The sequence below is a fragment of the Electrophorus electricus genome, chromosome 1 (assembly GCF_041902795.1).
Source record: "Electrophorus electricus isolate QZ-2024a chromosome 1, ASM4190279v1, whole genome shotgun sequence".
NCBI lineage: Eukaryota > Metazoa > Chordata > Actinopteri > Gymnotiformes > Gymnotidae > Electrophorus > Electrophorus electricus.
Window position 1 is genome coordinate 10,694,854 of NC_137497.1, and position 27,694 is coordinate 10,722,547.

Below are 27,694 nucleotides of genomic sequence, written 5' to 3' on the forward strand. Positions count from 1 at the left end.
ATTAGCCTTTCTCTTCATCCTGGTTGTTTTCTGTCTCTCTATACTAACTGTAAACAAACAAACAGGAGTATTTTATATTCTAGCCAGTTACTTAGATTCAAGGAAGCTAACATTAGCCTCATTAGCTTTGTTATAGTACATCAGGCAACCAGTGTGACACACACACACACACACACACACACACACACACACACACACACACACACACACACACACATACGCGCGCACACACACACACACACACACACACACACACACACACACACAATTCACTCCTTCTCTCCTCCTAATCTCCTGATTACTGTGTCTTGTGTGTCTTTCTTTCTCTTGTAATTAAGTCCACAGGTTCACTCGTCCAGTGCTGAACATTGTTCCTCACTACTGTGTTCAGATATCCTGAGTTTACTGTCAGCTGTCTGCTCAGTTTCTCTCTCTGCTGACTCGACGTCTTCTACCATCACTGTTCTATTTTTGTTTGATGTCTCTAGCTTGATGAAAAAATTAGCAGCCAACATTCACTCCTAAGTCAAGCTAATATGACGTTAGCGTGAGGTATCTAGGTGTAGTAACCAACAATATACTGTAACTTGGCAAGCTTAAGGTTACTAATATTAGCCAGCTACATGCTTCATAAAAACACCTGTGGAGAGAGATAACAGGTTTATTTTAAGGAATAACCAATAAACTTTTCAGTTCTTTTGAATGAATATTAACTTGTTTCGTTCTTTCCTCCAGCACAGCTGTCATTTCAGCTCACCTCAACATGTGTTGAACACACAGTGTAAATCATAATGAGAACGGGGTCTCCCACCCAAAAACACATGGGAATCATGTGTGATTGTAAAAGTGTCCTGTAATGTACCAAGAGCCTCAATGGTTCAGCTTTAATTTTTTTCATTAAGACTTTAAGGGCTTTAATTTGCAGAGAGATTAGAATGACTGATGTTTACAGTGTTTCCATACATAAACTAGATAAAATCACTCAGTGAAAATCTTACATTAGAACACTTCATTTTACAACACTGTTGTTGGAGTTTCTGAATATATTCATCCTGTAAGACATTTTGAAAAATGTCTGCTCTCAGGTGAGCAAAAATGCAGCTTGTGGACAAAATGCCAAAGCGCTTAGTTGAAGCAGCATTGTAATAAATACACCTGTACACGTGGACAAGGACTCATCTGTGTCTCCTCTTTACAATGTTATATTTGTCTTATAGACTTGAAAATCTGCTCATGCATCACAAATGTAACTCTTTGTCTCCACAGTGTGGTCATTTAATGAAATGCAGTGAGGTTTCAACAGAAAACTATATTTAGAAATATTTAAAGAAGAGAACTTTATAATATAATATAAAAGTGTAAATTTCCTTGCATTGCCTTGCCTGGCAATGTTTGTTTAATATTGTAGTATAAGGGAGTTGACACTGACCTTTTTAAAATGGCTCTTTATTTACATTAAAAATAGTCACAGAAACTCACCTGAGAATCTCCAGTTTACAGTGTGAACTCTTCAGTCCAGCACAGAGCTGCTTCACTCCTGAATTCTGCAGGTCATTATTATTCATCTCCAGCTCTCTCAGTGAGTTTTCTGTTTGTAGAACTGATGTGAGAAATTTGCAAGTCCCTTCAGTGAGACCACAGCCAGATAGTCTGTAAAAGAGTAAATACAATAAATAATGTAGTTCAGTCAGAGGATGATGAATTAAAAGATCTGAACTGCTAATAAAAATGTAAAGAAGCGCTTAGAAGGTCTGGAACACACTGATACATTTTTAGACTTTTAATTTGACAAACACAGCAACATTTCAGCATTACTGTGTCTTCATCAAAGACAAAATGGACAAAGACATGACAAATAACATTTATTAGCAACCTAAGACAGGTGAACAAATAATGGATGGTTGGCTCATAAGTCAGTGAATGGCAGTTACCATAATCAGAGTCCAAATATTAAAATATCCCACCCCTAACACCATAACAGGAAACAGAACAACATAGATCTCTTTCAATGTTTCACAAATACAAATACACTAATATACAAACAGAAAATATTGTTGGAAGACAAGCAGAGTAGTGATTATGGAGCAATAAACACTGCAGTAGTGATTATGGAGGAATGAACTCTTCAGTATTGATTGGACAGAATGCAGAGAGCAGAATCTTTTACTAGTGTTTACATTCCTGTGCTCACACTATGAGTCACTGATCATGAAACATTCTCCTCTGCCATTGATTTTCCCAATGAGGTCCTGAGTTCTGTCTTTGTGGTGCACCGAGAATCCCAGAGGCTCAATAGCTGAGTCAGGGACCCCATAATTCAGTCAGGTGTGTGTGAGGCAGACCCCATCAGTTAGTCAGGTGTGTGTGACTCAGACCCCATCAGTACAGCAGACCTGTGGGGCTACAGTGAGAGTGGACACAGCTGACACTACAGCAGAACTGTGGGGCTACACTGAGAGTGGACACAGCTGACACTACAGCAGACCTGTGGGGCTACAGTGAGAGTGGACACAGCTGACACTACAGCAGACCTGTGGGGCTACAGTGAGAGTGGACACAGCTGACTTAACAGCAGACCTGTGGGGCAAAAGTGAGAGTGGACACAGCTGACACTACAGCAGACCTGTGGGTCTACAGCAGACCTGTGGGGCTACAGTGAGAGTGGACACAGCTGATAGTACAGCAGACCTGTGGGGCTACAGTGAGAGTGGACACAGCTGACACTACAGCAGACCTGTGGGGCTACAGTCAGAGTGGACACAGCTGACACTACAGCAGACCTGTGGGGCTACAGTGAGAGTGGACCTGTGGGGCTACAGTGAGAGTGGACACAGCTGACACTACAGCAGACCTGTGGGTCTACAGCAGACCTGTGGGGCTACAGTGGGAGTGGACACAGCTGACACTACAGCAGACCTGTGGGGCTACAGTGAGAGTGGACACAGCTGACACTACAGCAGTGCTGTGGGGCTACAGTGAGTGGACACAGCTGACACTACAGCAGAGCTGTGGGGCTACAGTGAGAGTGGACACAGCTGACACTACAGCAGACCTGTGGGGCTACAGTGAGAGTGGACACAGCTGACACAACAGCAGACCTGTGGGGCAACAGTGAGAGTGGACACAGCTGACACTACAGCAGACCTGTGGTGCTACAGTGAGAGTGGACACAGCTGACACTACAGCAGACCTGTGGTTCTACAGCAGACCTGTGGGGCTACAGTGGGAGTGGACACAGCTGACACTACAGCAGACCTGTGGGGCTACAGTGAGAGTGGACACAGCTGACACTACATCAGAGCTGTGGGGCTACAGTGAGAGTGGACACAGCTGACACTACAGCAGAGCTGTGGGTCTACAGTGAGAGTGGACACAGCTGACACTACAGCAGAGCTGTGGGGCTACAGTGAGAGTGGACACAGCTGGCTCCTCTTTCTCTGTCTGCTGTGTCCACTCTCTTCCATGTCCTCCTCCTGGACACTTTCACCATCAAGTTCTTCTGTCTTTTCTCTCTCCTGCTGTCTTCTTACTAAAGAAGGTTGCCATGGCAATAGCATTACTCTTTCTCTTCATCCTGGTTGTTTTCTGTCTCTCTATACTAACTGTAAACGAACAAGCAGGAGTATTTTATATTCTAGCCAGTTCCTTAGATTTAAGGAAGCTAACATTAGCCTCATTAGCCTTGTTACAGTACATCAGGCACCCAGTGTGACACACACACACACACACACACACACACACACACACACACACACAGACACACACACACTTCACTCCTTCTCTCCTCCTAATCTCCTGATTACTGATTACTGTGTCTTGTTTGTATTTCTTTCTCTCTTGTAATTAAGTCCACAGGTTCACTCGTCCAGTGCTGAACATTGTTCCTCACTACTGTGTTCAGATGTCCTGAGTTTACTGTCAGCTGTCTGCTCAGTTTCTCTCTCTGCTGACTCCACGTCTTCTACCATCACTGTTCTATTTTTGTTTGATGTCTCTGGTTTGATGAAAAAATTAGCAGCCAACATTCACTCCTAAGTCAAGCTAATATGACGTTAGCGTGAGGTATCTAGGTGTAGTAACCAACAATATACTGTAACTTGGCAAGCTTAAGGTTACTAATATTAGCCAGTTACATGTTTCATAAAAACACCCATGGAGAGAGATCACAGGTTTATCTTAAGGAATAAACAATAAACTTTTCAGGTCTATTGAATGAATATTAACTTGTTGCGTTCTTTCCTCCAGCACGGCTGTCAGTTCAGCTCACCTCAACATGTGTTGAACACACAGTGTAAATCATAATGAGAACAGGGTTTCCCACCCAAAAACACAAGGGAATCATGTGTGATTGTAAAAGACATTTTGCAAAATTTCTGCGCTCAGGTGAACAAAAATGCAGCTTGTGGACAAAATGCCAAAGCGCCTAGTTGAAGCAGCATTGTAATAAATACACCTGTACACGTGGACAAGGACTCATCATTCTTTACAATGTTATATTTCTCTTCTAGACTTGAAAATCTGCTCATGCATCACAAATGTAACTCTTTGTCTCCACAGTGTGGTCATTTAATGAAATGCAGTGAGGTTTCAACAGAAAACTATATTTAGAAATATTTAAAGAAGAGAACTTTATAATATACTATAAAAGTGTAAAGTTCCTTGCATTGCCTTGCCTGGCAATGTTTGTTTAATACTGTAGTATAAGGGAGTTGCACTGACCTTTTTAAAATGGCTCTTTATTTACATTCAAAAATAGTCACAGAAACTCACCTGAGAATCTCCAGTTTACCGTGTGAACTCTTCAGTCCAGCACAGAGCTGCTCCACTCCTGAAATCTGCAGGTCATTTTTATTCATCTCCAGCTCTCTCAGTGAGTTTTCTGTTTGTAGAACTGATGTGAGAGATTTGCAAGACCCTTCAGTGAGACCACAGCCAGATAGTCTGTAAATGAGTAAACACAGTAAATAATGTAGTTCAGTCAGAGGATGATGAATTAAAAGATCTGAACTGCTAATAAAAATGTAAAGAAGAGTTTGAAAGGTCTGGAACACACTGATACATTTTCAGCCTTTTAATTTTACAAACACAGCAACATTTAACACTACTGTGTCTTCATCAAAGACAAAATGGACAAAGACATGACAAATAACATTTATTAGCAACCTAAGACAGGTGATCAAATAATGGATGGTTGGTTCATAAGTCAGTGAAAGGCAGTTACCATAATCAGAGACCCAATATCAAAATATCCCACCCCTAACACCATAACAGGAAACAGAACAACATAGATCTCATTTAATGTTTCACAAATACAAACACACTAATATACAAACCAAAAATATTGTTGGCAGACACGCAGAGTAGTGATTATGTTGGAATGAACACAGCAGTAGTGATTTTAGAGGAATAATCACAGTAGTATTTATTATGGAGAAATAAACACTGCAGGAGTGATTATGTAGAAATAAACACTGCAGTTGTGACTATGGAATAATGAACACTGCAGTTTTGATTATGGAGGAATGAACATTGCAGTAGTGAATATTAGTGTATGAACACTGCAGTAGTAATGATGGTGGGATGAACACTGCAGTAGTGATCATGGAGGAATGAACATTGCAGTAGTGAATATTAGTGTATGAACACTGCAGTACTAATGATGGTGGGATGAACACTGCAGTAGTAATGATGGTGGGATGAACACTGCAGTAGTGATTGTGGAGGAATGGACAGAATGCAGAGAGCAGAATCTTTTACTAGTGTTTACATTCCTGTGCTCACACTAGGAGTCATTGATCATGAAACATTCTCCTCTGCCTTTGCATTTCCCAGTGAGGTCCTGAGTTCTGTCTGCGTCGTGCACCGAGAATCCTGGAGGCTTAATAGTTGAGTCAGGGACCCCATCAGTCAGTCAGGAGTGTGAGGCAGACCCCATCAGTCAGTCAGTCAGTCAGTCAGTCAGTCAGTCAGTCAGGCTGCTCTATCTCTTCCTCGATCTCTTACACACACACACACACACACACACACACACACACACACACACACACACACACACACACACACACACATACACACACACACACACACAATACTTTGGTCTCTCTCTCTTTCTGTCTCTCTCTCTCGTACACACACACACAAATAATAGATCTGTCTTTCAGTCTCACTCACTCTCTCTCTCTCTTACTCACACACACACACGCACACACACACACACACACACACACACACACACACACACACACACACACACACACAATACGTCTGTCTTTCTCTCTCACACACAAAATAGATCTGTCTGAATCTCTCTCTCTCTCTTTCTCTCTGATGCACACACACACACCTAATAGTTCTGTCTCTCTCTCTCTCTCTCTCTCTCTCACTCACACACAAATAATAGATCTGTCTGTCAGTCTCTCACTCTCTCTCTCTCACTCACACACACACACACACACAATACTTCTGTCTTTCTCTCTCTCACACACACAAAATAGATCTTTCTGAATCTCTGAATCTGAACAAAACCACCATCACCAGTCTCCTGTTATATACAGAATACAGTGAACAAAACCACCGTCATCAGTCTCCTGTTATATACAGAATACAGTGAACCAAACCACCATCACCAGTCTCCTGTTATATACAGAATACAGTGAACAAAACCACCATCAGCAGTCTCCTGTTATATACAGAATACAGTGAACAAAACCACCATCACCAGTCTCCTGTTATATACAGAATACATTGAACCAAACCACCATCACCAGTCTCCTGTTATATACAGAATACATTGAACCAAACCACCGTCATCAGTCTCCTGTTATATACAGAATACAGTGAACCAAACCACCATCACCAGTCTCCTGTTATATACAGAATACAGTGAACAAAACCACCATCACCAGTCTCCTGTTATATACAGAATACAGTGAACAAAACCACCATCACCAGTCTCCTGTTATATACAGAATACATTGAACCAAACCACCGTCATCAGTCTCCTGTTATATACAGAATACAGTGAACCAAACCACCATCACCAGTCTCCTGTTATATACAGAATACAGTGAACAAAGCCATCATCACCATCACCATGCTCAACCTCATATGCAACAGACTGCTGAGCTAAGATCACAATTCATTAATCAAGTAATAAATAAATAGATAAATGAATTAATAAATAAAAAGACAAATAAATAAACATCACTGTATATAGGTTAGTCATTACACCATCTTAATATGTATGTTTATATACATGAATTGTACATATTTCTACATATAATATCAACATAATCCTTCACTTTTACAGGTTTATTTCACTTTGAATCTGTTTGTATTTGTGTTTTTCCTTTCATACTTCATTTAAATAATGAAACCATTATCTGTCTCTCTATGGAACATTCAAGGCATAAAATCATCCCTGTTTGGGTACAAAAGTATAAACACTGAATTCACAAATAACACAAAGATAAAGACATTATAAATCTCCATGAAACCTGATGTAAATCTGATGTAAATCTGATTCGGTGACTCACTGTCCTTTAAACTACAAGGAAATCCTCCTCATTGCTGTTACACTCCCTGACATTAAAAGAGAGGGAGATTGAGATGGAATCACTATCTGGTAGAAATCAGAACTGTCAAAAATCAAAATTCCTCTGAAATTAGAAAAATCACTGAAATACAAATTATATCACTTCAAAAACAAAACTACATCACCCACTGGTAAACACGCAAACCCAAGTACAAAGTAAAATGCAGTATTAACTTGCTATGAAACAGAACATTGTAGCAGACAACCTGCTCAAAGTGACTGATATTAAACACAGAACCACGTTGAAAAAGTCCAGACTCAGTTAACACAGCCTGGCGGTCCAGACCAGCCAATATAAAACATCAGTGCAACAAAGACACTCTAGAGACAGAGCTACACTTTCTCAATGAATGTGAAACATTCAACCAATTACATCAAATATACTTTAAAAAATTTGAGATGGTCCACCCCAACTTAAAGTATCTATGGAACACTGACAAAAAGGTCAGTGTGTTAGGAAGGATGAAGTGTTCTGCACTTTCTCACTGAATGTGAAACTAATATATATATATATATATATATATATATATATATATATATATATATATATATATATATATATATATATATATATATATATATATATGCACACTGGACTATATACTATTAGGCTGTAGGTATCTCATTAGCTAGTAGTACTATTAACAACATCCTCCTTATTCTGTATCAAACGGATTCAAATACATATGAAGGAGTCAATATTAGTAATCAGGGATTAGCCACAGTGGCTATGTTATTATCCACATAATCTTCCAGAAGGTTTAATTGAAGTGACTAATGGCTAAAGATTCACCATTTACTCATAAGACTTTTATCTAAACATTTATTTAGCTAAACTAAAGCTAACAAATAACTAGAATCACAGATAGGTATACTAATGTTTATGGGGAACTGGATGCCAATTCTTTTAATAAGCAAATCAAATTCTCAGAGAAATAATCAACTTTTCAATCTACCTGACACAAAATATCAGATGTGAACACAAATACACCCCCTCCCCACACACACAGAGCATTATATGATACTGTGTCTGCAGGCACCCCCAATTCAGATGTAAGACTTTTTAATACAACTTCCAATGTAATTTAATACCAAATTTGCAGTGAGGATGTACAAAAATGAAATCCGTTTGAATAAATCGTAAATAAATATTATGTTTAAACACTGTCATTGAGGAACAGATGCTTCCAGATTAATTTTGAAGAGAGACATAAGAACACTTAATAATAAGTGGACAAGAAATTGACACAAAATCTGACAGAAAAAATATATCTAGTTAACTTGGGCACTTTCTACAAAAAATTATTGCTAGTGAGAGCAGAGTTAATTACTTCCCTGTAATGTTCATATGTAGCTAGCTAGATAAAGCTGGAGCTAATAAACTGATTTCTGAGAGGACTGCAGACCATATACACAAAATATGTAGAAAGTTACACATTTATAAATCAAGTGAAACATTTTGAGATGAACAGTGTCAGATGAATCAGTCTGACTAGAATTTCCTGTGGAGATCCAACAGTGGTTGCTAGTCACCTGGACTTAGTTTTGGTAACATTTATTAGCTAGCTAGTGTGGTTCCTAGATTTTTCCCACATTCTAATACATTTATGAAGTACACTTTAAATAGAAAATAAAGATGGAGACTCAAAAATTAATGGAAGAGAATAGCTGGTCCAGTATTTATTACATTACATACAAATGTGGCATAGTCCGGAGAATATCTAACAATCACAGACAACATCTCCACCACTATGTTCAAACATGCATTATTCAATATATGCACCAACCATCACTGGACATACATGCCCAAAGAACACCAACCATCAGGGGATATACACACAGAGCACCACCCATCACTATACAAACATACATTCAAAGAGGACAATTTAGAATATCCAATCAACCTAACTTCTGTGTTTATGGACTGAGAGGAAACCAGAGATCCTGAAGGAAACCTGCACAGATAAGGACTGGAACCCAAGACCCTAGTGCTAAGAGAAACTTCACTGAGGGAGGGACTCAAACCCAAGACCCTAATGCTGATGGGTAAATGAACTGACCACCAAGCCACCATACTGCCTAACTAACAGCATAACAATAACAACATAACAATATAACAATAATAAAGATGATAATAATAATATTAATTATTCTTCTCTTCTTCTTCTCCTTATTATTATTATTATTATTTTTTTTTTAATTATTATTATTTCTTTATTTTTTACTACTAGTTGTGTAAACCTGATCATGCAGTAAAATGTAACTCTTTGTGGCCACAGTGTGGTCATTTAATGAAATGCAGCTAGTTTCACCAGAAATGTTTTGTCTGGATCTATATATCTTTGTCCCGCAGTACCTTATTTTAACTCTGTTAATGTTGCACTACAAGGCAGTTTTGTAATTTCTTTAAAGAAGAGGACAATCACATTTGATAAATTGTGCACCATAATTGTTCCATTTAAGAAAAATTAACAGAAACTCACCTGAGAATCTCCAGTTTACAGTGTGAACTCTTCAGTCCAGCACAGAGCTGCTCCACTCCTGAATTCTGCAGGTCATTATTATTCATCTCCAGCTCTCTCAATGTGTTTTCTGTTTGTAGAACTGATGTGAGAGATTTGCAAGACCCTTCAGTGAGATCACAGCCAGATAGTCTGCAAAGAAATACATAGAGTACAAAATGCAGTTCAATCAGAGGATCTACAGACAACACAAAAGGAGTTTATGATAATGAAAAGATATTACTAATTGTGTGTGTGTGTGTGTGTGTGTGTGTGTGTGTGTGTGTGTGTGTGTGTGTGCGCGCACAAAATATGAGACACAGGTCATGAATGAAGTCCATGTATTTCTCTTCAAACAGAATGGTGTCACTTGATGGAAGAGCTGTCATGATGGTGGCATCACCTGTGTGATGCCATTTCCTGTTTTTGAAATTCCTTCACATGAATAACAGTTTAGGCATTCCAATCTTTACTATTGTCCTATTGTTTATTCATTTTCTGTAACTGCATACAATTCTGATATCAACAATGTCTACAAGTCACAGGAGACTACTCGACCATTCAAAACTTGTTGATGCAGACAACTAACCAAAGCTAAGTGTCTACTAGCTATCTAGTATTTGTATTTCACCATGACTTCAGTCATTTGTTGCTTGTGTTGAGTGCAGCATGTTTAGATTAATCATTACTGATAAATGTATCTATGAGAAGTACAGATTAATCATTAGTGAATTATCTACACTTCTCACAGTTACATTTATCATTAATCATTAGTGATAAACAGCACAGGAGACTCTCAGCTTCAGTATGTAAACTATAGAGCTCTGGTTATACAAAAATAAGGTAATAAAATGTGTTGGGGTGCAAGAGTGTCTGAAAGCATGAATAATGTTTCTGGGGTATCTTAAGGTCAGAGACCTTTTGGGACTCTAAGTGCAGTACTGAGGCTCTGATATAGGTGGTTTCAAGGCTTCTGTACAAGTCTAAGGCAAATTACTCTGAACTGTTCCTGTGAGAAATAACTTCATTAGTGTGGAAAAAGATCTCTGTTTTTAAAAGACTTGAAAGCCTCTTTGAGAGTTCTGTGGCTAAGGTTCATTATCTTACCACAAGGGCAGAGTGATACTGACCTGCCACATCATCTTGCAGGTGTTTGGTGGTGTGAGTTGAGATCATCTTTGTTTTTAAAAAAAATCTTCCAATGGGATATAAGGGTGTCAAGTTTAACTTGCATAATGATGGATCTCAATTTGCATATATTGAATAATGTATGTTTGCACATAGTGGTGGAAATTTCAAACACTAGTATGTAAAGAAGGTGGGGTGATTACATAATCACTTCTGAAAACTGTATAAAAATATGTGTTGTGTGTGACTGTTAGACATATTCTGGACTATGCCTCGTTTGTAATATTGAGCTCAGAGTAAAGACGGGACCGGCTATTCTCTTCAAACGGACCCGCACCGTCAGCAGTAGGGTTATCAGCACCAGCTGATAGACGACCCAGAGCTGCGTTGTTCTGTGACCAGGGTCTGAATCCACACACGTGCACCATTATAGGTAAGCAGAAGTCCTGTTTGAAACATTCTGCATAGGTGGTATTAAGACCTTGTCCACAGAGTTTTGTAGTAGGTCTTGGGGGTCTTAAAAGTGCAGACTGACAATTGACTGAGAGTGTCCATAGAGTGAGAATAGACTGATAAAATATAAAAATAGCAAAAAAGATTAATAGTTAGAAAACAAGCCGGTGAAAATGAAAATGATTTCATAAAAATCTTTCTGTAAATGGAAAATGGTGAGAAAAAAAACGGCTTAATAAAAATGATAAAGTAAAGACAAATGTGCAGTGAATAAAGAGATAAAGAGAGCGCCAGAGAAAAAGTGCTGAAGAGATAAATGTTAAATGTTGTTTGTTCCAGTTGTTGTTGTCTACATGTGGCCACAATGAGTGAAGTAAAGAAAATGCGCAGTATGTTTGTCTTGATGTGGCTATCGCAAGTTAATTGATTACCAACAATAACGTACAATTATATGACATACCAGCATAACGTTTTTTTTTCAGGTTATAATTAAGATTATTGTGGTATGGTTGTATAGGGGGGAGGGCACTCATTTTAATCACTAAAAGAAGTGAATGGATACGCAGACAGATGTGTTTAAACATGATTAATATCATCTAATTATAAAATGCGTACATGCAAAATATATTGATGTGGTTTTAATAAATACAATAATAAATACAATAAAGTAACTGATGGAGGTACAGTATGTAAAACCGGTTACAATTACAGCAGTAGAGAATGTACATATTACGGACACATTAAAATAGTAGCAGTAGGAGAAGGTGGGATTAAAGTATTACAGGATAAGAAATATAACAATGTAAGTGGCAATTAATAGAATTTTGTGCTAAATTTAATTTACTCAAATAAGTTACAGTTAAGTCAACATATGTATAAATGATGGAATTCAGAGAAGCAAATTAGAAAATAATTATATGGATAGCGATTTGTTAAGTGAGAGGCATGAACACATTTTTGACTTGAGAAAATATATATAAACTCTGCAGGTGTGGAGTGTTGGCAATGGCTAGAGTCAATAAATCTTAAATTGTATCAGCTGACTGTCATAATTTAGATGAAGCTGAGGCTGCATTTCCTTGTCTTATCTTAAGGGAACGAGTAAGGAGGATTTGGAAAAGAATCTGTTGGCTGAAGTGCTTAATTTATTGTTGTCTAGCCAAGTGCCTGTAAGAGCAAGAGTTGGATTGGAGCATTTACTGTGGAAACTGTTTGAACTACTAACATTGATGATGGGAGGCAGCGAAAAGGGTTAAAGATTTTTGTAATGACAGACATGAGGAACAGATGATTATGGCCTTCAGTAGGTCAGAAACTCCACCACACATTCTGTGTACTGTCTCTCTGTTACTGCTGCTCTGCTGTGTGTTGTCTCTCTGTTACTGCTGCTCTGCTGTGTCCTGTCTCTCTGTTACTGCTGCTCTGTTGTGTGCTGCGTCCTGTCTGTTACTGCTGCTCTGTTGTGTGCTGTGTACTGTCTCTCTGTTGCTGCTGCTCTGCTGTATTCAATGTTATGCTTGGTACATGTTCAGGTAATTTGGTATGTTTGGTTCGTGTTATTCATTGCCTTATCTTTTGCAATCTTTGTTAGCCTGGTTCTTTACATTGATAATTCTCTACCTGGTTAGTGTTTCTTTATGCTTTATCCTATAAGAATTTCCTCTGTACTTCAGCAATTCCTCACCTCATTTCAGGCTAAACTTTACTAATACATGGTGTTTGGACTGATAAATAGACTTGTACTTGGTGAAATAAATTCAAAAGTTTTACCACTGGTGTGTTGTTTGGTGTTTTTTGTTTTCACTTTAAGCTACATGTGCTGCTAGGCTGTTACTAGAGTTTATTTGTCTGATACATTTAGTTTTTTTCACAATGAAGAACTCCAGTCACCTGTCTTATCTCACCTGTCTTATCTCACCTGTCTCATCTCACCTGTCTCATCTCACCTGTTCCATCTCACCTGTCTCATCTCACCTGTCTTATCTCACCTGTCTCATAAATTCTTTGATCTCATAACCTACAGTAAATTTAAGTACATGCTCAGTTTCTTGTTCCACTCTAGTGTGGTGACTTCAACACACACAGTGTTGTTCACTCATCTGTGTTCCCTGAAAAAGGAAAGCTGAAAAAGAAGCAGCAGCCAGTTTACACACAGCTACTCTATCAGAACCACAGACCCCTGGGTTACTGCACTGGGTGCAGGGGAAGGGGAGGAGGTTAAGACAGGACAGAGCACCACCCATCACTGGACATACATACATACATACATACATACAGAGCACCACCCATCACTGGACATACATACACACACAGAGCACCAACCATCCCTGGACATACATACATACATACACACACACACAGAGCACCAACCATCACTGGACATACATACATACAGAGCACCAACCATCACTGGACATACACACACATAGAGCACCAACCATCACTGGACATACATACACACATAGAGCACCAACCATCACTGGACATATACACACACACAGAGCACCAACCATCACTGGACATACATGCACACAGAGCACCAACCATCACTAGACATACATACATGCATACATACAGAGCACCAACCATCACTGGACATAGATACATACATACACACACACAGAGCACCAACCATCACTGGACATACATACATACATACAGAGCACCAACTATCACTGGACATACATACATACATACATACATACATACATACATACATACAGAGCACCAACCATCACTGGACATACATACACACAGAGCACCAACCATCACTGCACATACATGCATACATACATACAGAGCACCAACCATCACTGGACATACATACACACAGAGCACCAACCATAGCTGGACATATATGCACACATAGAGCACCAACCATCACTAGACATGCAAACACACAGAGCACCAACCATAGCTGGACATACATACACACACAGAGCAGCAACCATCACTGGACATACATACACACACACACACACACACAAAGAGCACCAACCATCATTTGACATACATGCACATAAAGCAACAACCATCATTAGACATACATACACACAGAGCACCAATCATCACTAGACATACATACACACAGAGGACCAACCATAGCTGGACATACATGCACATAGAGCACCAACTATCATTGGACATACATACATACGCAAAGCACTAACCATCACTGGATACACATACACAAAGAGAACCAACCATCACTGGACACACACACACACACACACACGCAGAGCACCAACCATAGCTGGACATACACACACACACAGATCATCAACCATCACTGGATATACATTCACACGCAAAGCACCAACCATCACTGGACATACATGCACACAGAGCACCAACCATCACTGGACATACATGCACACACATGCAGAGCACCAACCATAGACACACACATACAGATCAACAACCGTCACTGGATATATATACACACACAAAGCACCAACCATCACTGGACATACATGCAGACAGAGCACCAACCATCACTGGACATACACACACACACACACACACACACACACACACACAGAGCACCAACCATAACTGGACATACATACACACACAGATCACCAAGCATCACTGGATATACATACACATGCAAAGCACCAACCATCACTGGACATACATACACACAGAGCACCAACCATCCCTGGACATACATGCACACAGAGCACCAACCATCACTGGACATAGATACATACATACACACACACAGAGCACCAACCATCACTGGACATACATACATACATACATACAGAGCACCAACTATCACTGGACATACATACATACATACATACATACATACATACATACATACATACATACATACACACAGAGCACCAACCATCACTGGACATACATACACACAGAGCACCAACCATCACTGCACATACATGCATACATACATACAGAGCACCAACCATCACTGGACATACATACACACAGAGCACCAACCATAGCTGGACATATATGCACACATAGAGCACCAACCATCACTAGACATGCAAACACACAGAGCACCAACCATCACTGGACATACATACATGCACAAAGCACCAACCATCACTAGACATACATGCACACAGAGCACCAACCATAGCTGGACATACATACACACACAGAGCAGCAACCATCACTGGACATACATACACACACACACACACAAAGAGCACCAACCATCATTTGACATACATGCACATAAAGCAACAACCATCATTAGACATACATACACACAGAGCACCAATCATCACTAGACATACATACACACAGAGGACCAACCATAGCTGGACATACATGCACATAGAGCACCAACTATCATTGGACATACATACATACGCAAAGCACTAACCATCACTGGATACACATACACAAAGAGAACCAACCATCACTGGACACACACACACACACACACACACACGCAGAGCACCAACCATAGCTGGACATACACACACACACAGATCATCAACCATCACTGGATATACATTCACACGCAAAGCAGAAACCATCACTGGACATACATGCACACAGAGCACCAACCATCACTGGACATACATGCACACACATGCAGAGCACCAACCATCACTGGACATACACACACACACACACACACACACACACACAGAGCACCAACCATAACTGGACATACATACACACACAGATCACCAACCATCACTGGATATACATACACACGCAAAGCACCAACCATCACTGGACATACATGCACACAGAGCACCAACCATCCCTGGACATACATGCACACAGAGCACCAACCATCACTGGACATACACACACACACACACACACACACACACACACACACACACACACACACACACACACACACACACACACACACACACAATGTATATATATTCTCTGTCTCTGTTAAAAAAAATACAGAGCTCCTTGCTGAACACTCCTGTGTCTTGACTCATTGTGGCTTCCTGAGTGTTTGGCAGCGAGACCAGTGGGACATTTGAATTACAGAATGACAGTCATGTGTTGCATTCCAACTGGTAAGAAGACACTGCAGTCATTTTGGAATGCACTGGTCTGCTCTTAAGATAAAGGCTTGTCTGTTCTTTAATGTTGTTGCTGTCAGAAAAGCCATTCCCCAAAGTGTACCATTCAAAATATACTTACAGTACAACCTTTTACCACTGGAAATGAAAACTATTGTTCAGTTTGCTCTGACTGAGAAATACATTCACAAAATTTGATTAGTTACAGAAGGAGCTTCAGTAATAAACACCTTTAAAAATTAAAATGATTAATCCAAAAGATACTTACAGAGCTCGCCTGGTATTTTTCAACACTGGAAGTAATTCCTTCAGTCCTTTATCTGATGGCCTGAATTTCTTCAGCTCAAATTTCTCTTGAATCTCCTCTGACATCAGCAGCACAAACACCAGAGCTGAACACTGTGCAGATGAGAGTGTCTGTGTTGAGAGGTCCCCTGAGTTCAGGAAGGTCTGTATTTCACTTATCAGAGAGTTGTCTTTCAGTTCACTCAAGCAGTGGAATAGATTGATAGTCTCTTCAAAGGATTTTGTTCTCGTGATGGTTTTCTTGATGTAGTTCACAGTCTCCTCTAAACTCTCTTCTCTGATGTCCTGTTCTGGGTGTAAACTCCTCAGGAGCCTCTGATTGGACTCCAGTGAGAGACCGAGGAGGAAACGGAGGAAAAGGTCCAGGTGCCCATTTTCACTCCTCATGGCCTTACCTACTGCTGTCCTGAGCAGATCACACAGTCTGTGTTTTAACTTCCACTTAATTTTCTCCAGTGGGGTTTTAAGGAGTGGGTTGCCTTCATCCCTGAATGTTAGGAACACAAATACAGCAGCAAGAAACTCCTGGAAGCTTAAATGCACAAAGCTGAAGCTATTCCCCTCCTGATTAAAAAATTGTGTACAAATTCCAGAGTGCACTAAAGCCTCTTGGGAATTAATGCCATATTTTTTCAGATCTTTCTCATAGAACAGCAGCCGTCCTTTTTGGAGCTGAAGAAAGGCTAACTTGCCAAGCTTCATGATACCCAGCACCTCTGCTCTTTTTGTCTCAGATGAAACTGCATTGTCAGTGTTTTGCTTTGTGTTGTATTTCTCAGTCATTTGCTCTGTGAGAAACATCAGGAAACGTAGGTACATTTCTGTCAGAGTTTTAGGAGCATTTTTCATGTCTGTACCATCCTTCAGCATTTTCTGAAGCACGGTGGCTGCGATCCTGCAGAAGACGGGTATGTGACACAAGATATAAAGGCTTCTTGCAGTCTTAATGTGTGAGAGAATTGTGGTGGCTTGATCTTCATCTCTGATTCTCTTCCTGAAGTACTCCTCCTTCTGCTGGTCATTGAATCCACGGATTTCTGTAACAAGGTTAAAGTATTGGTAATTTATCTTACTGACTGCTTCAGGTCGTGAAGTGATCCAGAGGAGAGCAGAAGGAAGCAGTTCTCCATTTATGAGGTTTGTTATTAGTTTATCAAGAGTAGTCTTCTCATTCACATTAGATACCTTCTTCTGATGAAGATCTAGAGGAATTCTACTTTCATCCAGTCCATCCAGTATGAAAAGCAGCCGAAGTTTTTCATTTAATATCTCCTTTTCATCTCCAGAATGGAGTTCTTGATGGAAGTAAAGAAGTAGTTTTGAGAGGCTGTACTTTTCATCCTTGATCAAGTTCAGCTCTCGAAATGGGAGGTACATGATGAAATTTATGTCCTGGTTGCACTTCTCTTCAGCCCAGTCAAGAATGAACTTGTGCACAGAGACTGTTTTTCCCACTCCAGCTATTCCCAATGTCAGGACTTTAGTACCTTGCTTGTTTTCAGGAGACTGCACTTTGAAGAGGTCGCTGAGTGTGACTGGTGTTTCTTCTGTTTTGGGGTAAAAGTCCTCCACCTGTCTCACTTCGTGTTTTGTGTTCACGCCTCCTGTGCATCCTTTGATCATGTAAACTTCAGTGTAAGTGTCTTTTATCGGCACACGATCACATTCTATTGGAGCCTCCTCACACAAGTTCCCAAATTTTTGCTTATATTTCATTTTCATTCTCCTGCTGAAATCACTTTTTCCTCCATCTGTTAAAAAATGGGAAGAAAAAAGTTATGTGCATGATTCTTATAACTTGTGTCTGAAAGTGTTTTATTGTAATTTCAAAATGTTAACTTTATGGCTGCTACCAGTGACTGCTATGTTCAGGGTAGCATGTCACTGTTTGCTATGCACAACTTGCTCTACATATGCCCAGTACTGTGTACTGTACTAAATAATTGCACTGTCTACTCATTTTGTATTTGTCCTGTCCTGTATTTATTATTGTTTATTTAATGTTTATTTATTGACATTTTGCACTATATTGGACTGTTTGCACTTGTGTAGCATGTTGTCTGTTGCACTGTTGTTTTTGTGTTGCACCATGATCCTGGAGGAACATTGTCTCATTTTTGTTGTGTACTTGTATATAGCTGAAATGACAGTAAAACCTCTTTGAACTTGAACTTTGAACTTGAACTTTATGTCATGATTTCTCTCCATTTTGTTTTACTAGTGTAGAGTAGAATAACTATCAGTAGTAGTACCAAATAAGGCGACATCAAAAAGATCCCAAATGATAGTCAAAGTCTTTAGCATTGCTCAGAGGTAGAACAGTCAGTAATGGCTCACTGAGTCCTTCAATGAACCAAGCTGGATATTAGTTCTTTGTTTCTGCTACTTTGCTTTGTCTTATCTCTTTGGATTATCTCTCAGTTCTACTTGCATTAGTTCATAATCACAGTGTGTGTGCAGTACTTTACTTGTGCAGTAACTGTTTAGGTCTCATCATAGTACAGAGACCACTCTGATTAAAGTAGTTAATGACCTGTTGTTGGTTTATGACCAGAGGTGTGTATCTTTGCCTGTATTGCTTTATCTCAGTGCAGCATTTGATACTGAAGATCATAACATTTTACTAGATAGGCTCTAAAATGCTGTTTAGATTAGGAGACTAGCCCTTTCCTGGTGTAGATCTAACTGATCTTCACTCATGTAAATCACATTTCTAGGACAGCCTTTTTCCACCTCAGGAACATTGCAAAGATTAGAAACATAGTATAATTAGAAATTAGAAATTAGATTAGAAACATATTATAATTACAAGATGCAAAAAAACCTAGTCCATGTGTTTCTCACTTCCAGATTGGACTACTATAACATCTTACTATCTGGTTGTACCACTAAGTGCATAAACAAGCTCCAGTTAGTTCACAATGCAGCAGCCAGAGTTCTTACTAGAACTAGAAAGTTTGATCACACTACACTGCATTGGCTACCAGTAAAATTCTGTATTAATTATAAAATGACCTACAAAGAAATGAAGAGCCCTACACTACCATAGTGAATTCTTGGTCTGTTATATTCCACTACGTCTGCTTAGATCAAAAGGTGCAGGCTGTTTATTAATACATAAAATAAATAAATCTACCATAGGGCCCAGAGGTTTTCCCTATAAAGCTCCCACTCTATGGAATAACCTTCCTGTATATATTTGAGAGTATTGTATATTCAGACATTCTATTAACTACTTCCCATCTTCAGTAAAGATCTGGGGTTCATGGACATTGAGAGTTATGGTAAACTGGGATGTTGTGTCACTTCATCTCTCATCATTCTAGTTTGTTGACTGAGAGCAGTGGAGTGCTAATGTTCTAGGGATGTGCCTCATGCCTGTGTTTCAATCTAGATCCTTTTAGCTGTGCTGCCGTAGTTAGTTCTGCCATCTTTGCACGTTATATACCCCTTTTTTACACACTTTACTATTTGATCAGGCCTAATAATCCGCGCTGTCTTTCTGCCGAGGTACATCTACATCCTGATGTTGCTCAGCCTTGACCCATCTCAGCTACTGTGGCTCCTCCCACCCCAACCCTCCACTGCTGTGGCTCCTCCCACCCTAAACCATTAACATGTTGCTCCTTCCACCTCCCCCCCAGCCACTTACTTCTCCACCCTGGTTCTCTTGCCCCTGAACATTGAGAAGCTCTAGACTGGCTGGGCAGCTGTTCCTAAGTCACTCCTGTGGCAGATTGATTTTGTACTCTAGACTAGATCTTGTAGAACCCAGAATAGATCTTCTAGTACCAGACTAGGACTTCTAGAACCACGACTAGGACTTTATTAGAACCAAGGATACTGCTTCTGTTGCTTACTTGAGCATGTTGCTTAAAGTAATATATATTCATGCCTGAAGGTGTGTCTGGGTTGAATTTACCTGCTGGACCCTTAGCAGTCGACTCTTCAGATTTGTCTCCACCTGTGAGAACAGACATCAGAGTAAAGAGCAGAAAATATAAAACCTACTTTATTAATGGTGAGTAAATCCTGTGTGCAATTTTTGGTTGACTGCTATGTTTAAAAATACACTGAACATTTCTTAATTGACATTTTGTAAATTATATAGTCTGTGTTAAAAAACACATCCTATTTGTTTGCAATGTTTATTAATATACCAGATGATTTTGAGTTTTGCCATATTCTACTTTGTAATTTATTAATTGAGATCACTAATAAAAGAAAATTAGGTTCTTTGAATATATAAAATAAATATGTAAACTGTAAGTGAAAGAAAACAAAAAGTGAAATTTGTCCAGATTTTCTACATAGTGGCATTTGGCTCTGATTCTACAGAAGGAACTGTATCTCTCTCTGGTCAGGAGTGTGGTGTCCCTGTTTCATCCTCAGAGACACTGGAGCTGCTCAGTCTTTTCTTTTAGAGGGAGTGTTACGTCTGTCTGACCAAACAGCTACAGGAGAGCAAGTGTTGGTGAGGGTGTCAACATGGGCTTTACTGAGGTGCCTTCACTCCTCTCTTCTGACTGTGTAACTGACAGTTGTGGTGGGTGTGTGCCCATCACTTCCAGTTATTGTATATGATGATTTGGCTGGAGGTGATGTGTGGAGAAGTTCCATTGTGGTCTCTTCTACAGTCTTATTGCATAGAGCTTGACTGAAGAAGGTGTTCCATGGTTATTATTTGCCATTTGTGAAGTTGTTCAGGATAGCACAGGTTTTAGTCCCAATGATCTGGTGTTTGCACCTAAGTGTTAGGATAACATGAAAAATGATTTCTACCCCAGTGCTGTCAGGCTGAAGAACAGTTTCTACCCCAGTGCTGTAAATAAAGACACTTGACCTCAGCACACAGGGCAATAAAGAGACTTCACCTCAGCACACAGGGCAATAAAGACGCCTGACCTCAGCACACAGGGCAATAAAGACTCTTGACCTCAGCACACAGGGCAATAAAGACGCCTGACCTCAGCACACAGGGCAATAAAGACTCTTGACTTCAGCACACAGGGTAATAAAGACACCTGACCTCAGCACACAGGGTAATAAAGACTCTTGACCTCAGCACACAGGGCAATAAAGACTCTTGACCTCAGCACACAGGGTAATAAAGACTCTTGACCTCAGCACACAGGGTAATAAAGACTCATGACCTCAGCACACAGGGTAATAAAGACGCCTGACCTCAGCACACAGGGCAATAAAGACACCTGACCTCAGCACACAGGGCAATAAAGACTCTTGACCTCAGCACACAGGGTAATAAAGTCTCTTGACCTCAGCACACAGGGTAATAAAGACTCTTGACCTCAGCACACAGGGCAATAAAGACGCCTGACCTCAGCACACAGGGCAATAAAGACTCTTGACCTCAGCACACAGGGAAATAAAGACTCTTGACCAGAGCACACAGGGTAATAAAGACTCTTGACCTCAGCACACAGGGTAATAAAGACTCATGACCTCAGCACACAGGGTAATAAAGACGCCTGACCTCAGCACACAGGGCAATAAAGACACCTGACCTCAGCACACAGGGCAATAAAGACTCTTGACCTCAGCACACAGGGTAATAAAGACTCTTGACCTCAGCACACAGGGCAATAAAGACTCTTGACCTCAGCACACAGGGTAATAAAGACGCCTGACCTCAGCACACAGGGCAATAAAGACACCTGACCTCAGCACACAGGGCAATAAAGACTCTTGACCTCAGCACACAGGGTAATAAAGACTCTTGACCTCAGCACACAGGGTAATAAAGACTCTTGACCTCAGCACACAGGGCAATAAAGACGCCTGACCTCAGCACACAGGGCAATAAAGACACTTGACCTCAGCACACAGGGAAATAAAGACTCTTGACCAGAGCACACAGGGTAATAAAGACTCTTGACCTCAGCACACAGGGCAATAAAGACTCCTGACCTCAGCACACAGGGCAATAAAGACTCTTGACCTCAGCACACAGGGCAATAAAGACGCCTGACCTCAGCACACAGGGCAATAAAGACTCTTGACCTCAGCACACAGGGTAATAAAGACTCTTGACCTCAGCACACAGGGCAATAAAGACTCTTGACCTCAGCACACAGGGTAATAAAGACTCTTGACCTCAGCACACAGGGCAATAAAGACTCTTGACCTCAGCACACAGGGCAATAAAGACGCCTGACCTCAGCACACAGGGCAATAAAGACTCTTGACCTCAGCACACAGGGCAATAAAGACTCTTGACCTCACCACTCACGTCTCCCTCCCTCCCTGCCCATGTCACTGGCTGTGCTGTGTGTATAAATTAACTAAGCATTGTTTTCCACTACATTCTTTGTCTATTGAGTTCACTAACAAAACAAAACCAAATGCTATCAGCATATAAAATCCTGAAATAGTGAGTTTAAAAAGTGAATATGATTTCACCTGCTTTATTTTCACTGTGTTTGATTCTCAGGGTCTCAGCCAGTTGGTTGTGGTTCATCTTCTTCAGGATGTCCAGTGTGATCTCCACAGCTCCATCTGGGCCATATTTATGCACCATCTTGTCCACAGTGTCAAGTCTGTCTGTATTCTCCAGATGGGACTTTGGGATGCGTTTGTCATCTTCTACACTGTTGGTCAGATGCCACTGAAACTTCTTTAGGTCCTCTATCTTCAGCTCTTCTAGAATGTCCAGCAGTAGTTTTGAAATGTTGTCCATCCTGAATCCAGACAACAGACTCCAGATTACTGAAGGTTCACAAACATGTTCAATGGTTTATGTTCACAGTGCAGGAATAGACAGAGGAGTGAATGTGAGTGTGTTGGGTGAAGTGTGCTGTGTGAGTGATGTAGTGAGGAGTGAATGTGAGTGTGCTGGGTGAAGTGTGCTGTGTGAGTGATGTGGAGAGGCGTGAACGTAGGGAAAAGATTATCATTTATTATCGATTAATTACCAAATTAAATTACTTCATATTTTGTGCAGGGACCGAATGCCATTGTTTCAAATATACTTGCCATTATATCCAACTTAATGAATAAATGTGAAGTTTACTGATTAATGAATAACACAAATATTTAGCGGACTTGTGGACAAATGAAAAGGGAAAGAAGGAAGAAAGAAAAAAGAAAAAAAAAATTTTTAAATAAGATGTGTGACATTTGCCCGAATGCCGCAGGGAATGGAACAGGATGCACAGACTCCCTCGACTTTTGTACATTTAATGACATTAAACATTTAAGAGAAGGGTGGCACTCACACATAACATTAACAGTGAACATAAATACACTTAACGCTAAGGATAACATAGGCTATACAGACAATAACATGGGCTACACAGACATGGATACTAACATTATGCTAACAAACAATGACCTACGCTAAGGCACTGACGGTGGTTTAAATAGGCAGACACACACTCAACGTTAAACCCCATACAGGTGCGTGCCATCACGGGGTTGTGGCTACAAACAAGAGTGAACCCCCCACACGTGGCAGGCCGTACCACGTGACTTGTGGGGGGGGAGCGTCCCGTGATGAGATGAGCAGAGAAGAATGACTTCCAATAAAGTGGATTGAGTAATCAAGTGACCCAGACCTACACACACAACTTAGTTAAAGCTAACTAGGCAAGAGGCTACTATGGCTAAATTAATTAATTAGCGAGAATTGAGTAAAAATGTCTGAAAGGGAAGAACACCTATCTGGGGAATCCTAACGGGAACTTAGACCTAAGAATTATAGAATTATTGTATAGAATTATTTATGTGAATGACGGATCATGGCTGGCACCCAGAGCTTATCCTGTGAATGAAGTAGATGATCTTGTGTTTCGAGGTCAGTCAAGGGTCAGATGATTACTCTGCTCAGGGAGAGTTTGCAGAGCTTCGGAGTAGCTGAATTCTGGATGAATTTACACCACACACACTGTCAGTGTGGTCACTGTCAGTGACCCTAGCTCATCACCCAAGTTTTTCCGAGATGGCAAAATGGGCTGGGCCGAATCTTTTGGACAGCCCTGAACTTCGCCAGAGTTCCTGAGATTTAGGAAAGGTATTTCAGGAAGCACACAAGCTTGTAGGCGGGTGATGTAGACTGTTTTAAACCTAAGGCTGGCGGTTGGCTATATTAAAACTAATTATGGTTGGCCAAACAGAACAATTCCTAATTCTACCAACAACAAAAAGAAAATGATTAAGTTGACGGTGTAGTGAAGAGCAAATGAAATGAGTTTAGATAGATTTGCAGACTGGGTCTAAGACAAACATATAAAATAAAACACTGTTATAATTATGTAATTCTTCTCATGAGAGGTGCAGCCTTTAAGTTACTTCTTGTAGAGTTTGAACTGACTATCCGATACTGAGAATTGATTTTTAACTACTGATCTCGGGGGCAGCATGGAAGGATTGGCTCAACAGCTCTGTTCATGCATATTCATAGTTTCTTTGTTTCAATCTCAGGTTTTGATTCATTCAGGCATTTATCTCGAGTTAGCTTACAAGACATGATTAATTTAATACAGTAAATAAAAAGGAAAGAAAGGGGGAATAAACAACTGGAACACATACTGATATATTGCTACTTGGGGTTGGGTGGTAATCGTCTTGTCATGGTACGCTCCCCTTCCCTCTGATCACGTGGTATGGCCCACCGCGTGCAGTGGGCTCACTGTTAACTGTTCATGCTGACTTGTTTGTAACCACGCCCCCTTTTAGCACACACCTGCACCCAGTTCTTGGTTTTGTTTATGTATGTATTTAAACCCCTGTTTGTGTGTAGTTTGGAGTTGGTCATTATTCATGTTAAATGTTAGGTGTGTTCAGAGTAGATGTTCATGGTGTACTGGATGTTACGTGTGAATGCCGTTAACGTGTGTTGTTTATCTTTTGTTTTTTACGTTAATAAATGTGTGTCTCCGTCGAGAGAGGTCTGTGCGCCCTGCTCCTTGCCCTGCGGCACTCGGGCCGTCACATGTCATTTAAGCCATAACAGGTGGGAACAATTTTATCACACTAATTTCACCTGAGCACTTAGTCCACATATTTCTAAATTAAAAGAAAAAGTTCTTACCACCAATATAAAGCTCATAACTATATATAGGAAACAGTTACATTTTTCATTAAGAGAAAGCATGATTATAACTGTTCTCATATTAATAGATCAAATAGTCTTCCTCTGTCTATTATACTTGAAATGAAGAGGTAATCACATAATAGCAAGTATAAAGGTTAATATGCGAATACAGCAATGACAGGTTAATTCATAGGTAAACTGCATTCACCATACTGGGACTCCGTCTCTGCTCGCGCTCAGAGCCTTTCAAAGACAGGGAAAGTTAACATACATTTATAAAGAGGGACTCAGAACAGTTCAGGTTGAAGAACCTGTTAAAGTCACTAAGGGGCACTGTGGATTCATAGTCCACACAATCAAATATCTTGTTGGATTCATGAGAATTAATAAAGAATATTTTCCTTATTTGAGTTTAGTCTTGTTGCAGTGCAAAGCGAACACTTTGTACAGGAAAGGTTAAAATCCAGTATTCCAGGAATGTGGACTTTTAATAAGTCTTGCAGATCTAGGCATTCTGGCATGTGAATTTGACCTTAAGTTTACATGATTGGTTTTCTGAATCTGGCCGTATGGTTGGTTTTATGAATCTTACTGAAGGTCATAATTACTAACAGAGAGAAACACACGAGATTACAGCAATATCTACGAAACATGAGGACAGTGTTACCTTTACTGGGTTCAGTCTGCAAGTCTTCAGGAAGAATGTCTGGTTCTGTCTTCATCAGGATGTCCAGAGTTTACAGAACTACAGCAGATAACATTAATTTATGTTAAAACACTCACTTTATCTCTTGTTTCACTACTGCAGTTTTCACCACTGTAGCTCGTCATAATAAGCAATGTTATTACTATAAATACACCTGTACACACACTCTCTGTTTCTTCACTGGAGTTCACCTGTACACACACTGTCTGTTTCTATCTGAACAATAATCTGGTTGCACCTTTTTTCTCTTTAGAAAGAACCAAGCCAGTATGAGAATTTTTAAGTGCCATTACATCACAAGAGTAGAAGAACAAGCCTTGTCTTGTTACGATTAGCAAATCGCCCTCTGTGTGTGTGTTTATAACATATCTACCTATGTGTGCAAGTTTATACAATATCTCCCTCTGTGTATGTGTGTTATACCATAGCTCCCTTTGTGTGTATGTGTGTGTGTGTGTGTATGTTTATACCATAGCTCCCTCTGTGTGTGTTTATACCATATCTCCCTCTGTGTGTGTGTGTGTGTTTATACCATAGCTCCCTCTGTATGTGTTTATACCATAGCTCCCTCTGTGTGTGTGTGTTTATACCATATCTCCCTCTGTGCGTGTGTGTGTGTTTATACCATATCTCCCTCTGTGTGTGTGTGTGTGTTCATACCATATCTCCCTCTGTGTGTGTGTTTATACCATATCTCCCTCTGTGTGTGTGTGTGTGTATGTGTATGTTTATACCATAGCTCCCTCTGTGTGTGTTTATACCATATCTCCCTCTGTGTGTGTGTGTGTGTGTGTTTATACCATATTTCCCTCTCTGTGTGTGTTTATACTATTGCTCCCTCTGTGTGTGTGTGTGTTTATACCATATCTCCCTCTGTGTGCGTGTGTGTGTGTGTGTTTATACCATATCTCCCTCTGTGTG

At 40.1% G+C, this 27,694-nt stretch overlaps 1 protein-coding gene across 5 annotated transcripts in view; it reads right to left on the minus strand.

Moving 5' to 3' along the window:
• Positions 1 to 27,307, minus strand: part of LOC118241327 (NACHT, LRR and PYD domains-containing protein 3-like) — a 52,029-nt gene extending 24,722 nt beyond the window's left edge. The window contains exons 1-8 of one of the 5 annotated variants that reach the window (XM_081711398.1): positions 26,938 to 27,307; positions 26,735 to 26,812; positions 23,436 to 23,713; positions 20,938 to 20,979; positions 16,978 to 18,766; positions 10,078 to 10,248; positions 4,771 to 4,941; positions 1,480 to 1,650 (exon numbers count right to left, since the gene is read on the minus strand). In XM_081711398.1, the coding sequence (XP_081567524.1) occupies positions 1,480 to 1,650; positions 4,771 to 4,941; positions 10,078 to 10,248; positions 16,978 to 18,766; positions 20,938 to 20,979; positions 23,436 to 23,712 (2,621 nt within the window). In that variant the 5' untranslated portion in view covers position 23,713; positions 26,735 to 26,812; positions 26,938 to 27,307. The other 4 variants (XM_081711384.1, XM_081711390.1, XM_081711408.1 and 1 more) reach the window with 4 other exon arrangements.
• Positions 27,308 to 27,694: the final 387 nt, after the last annotated feature.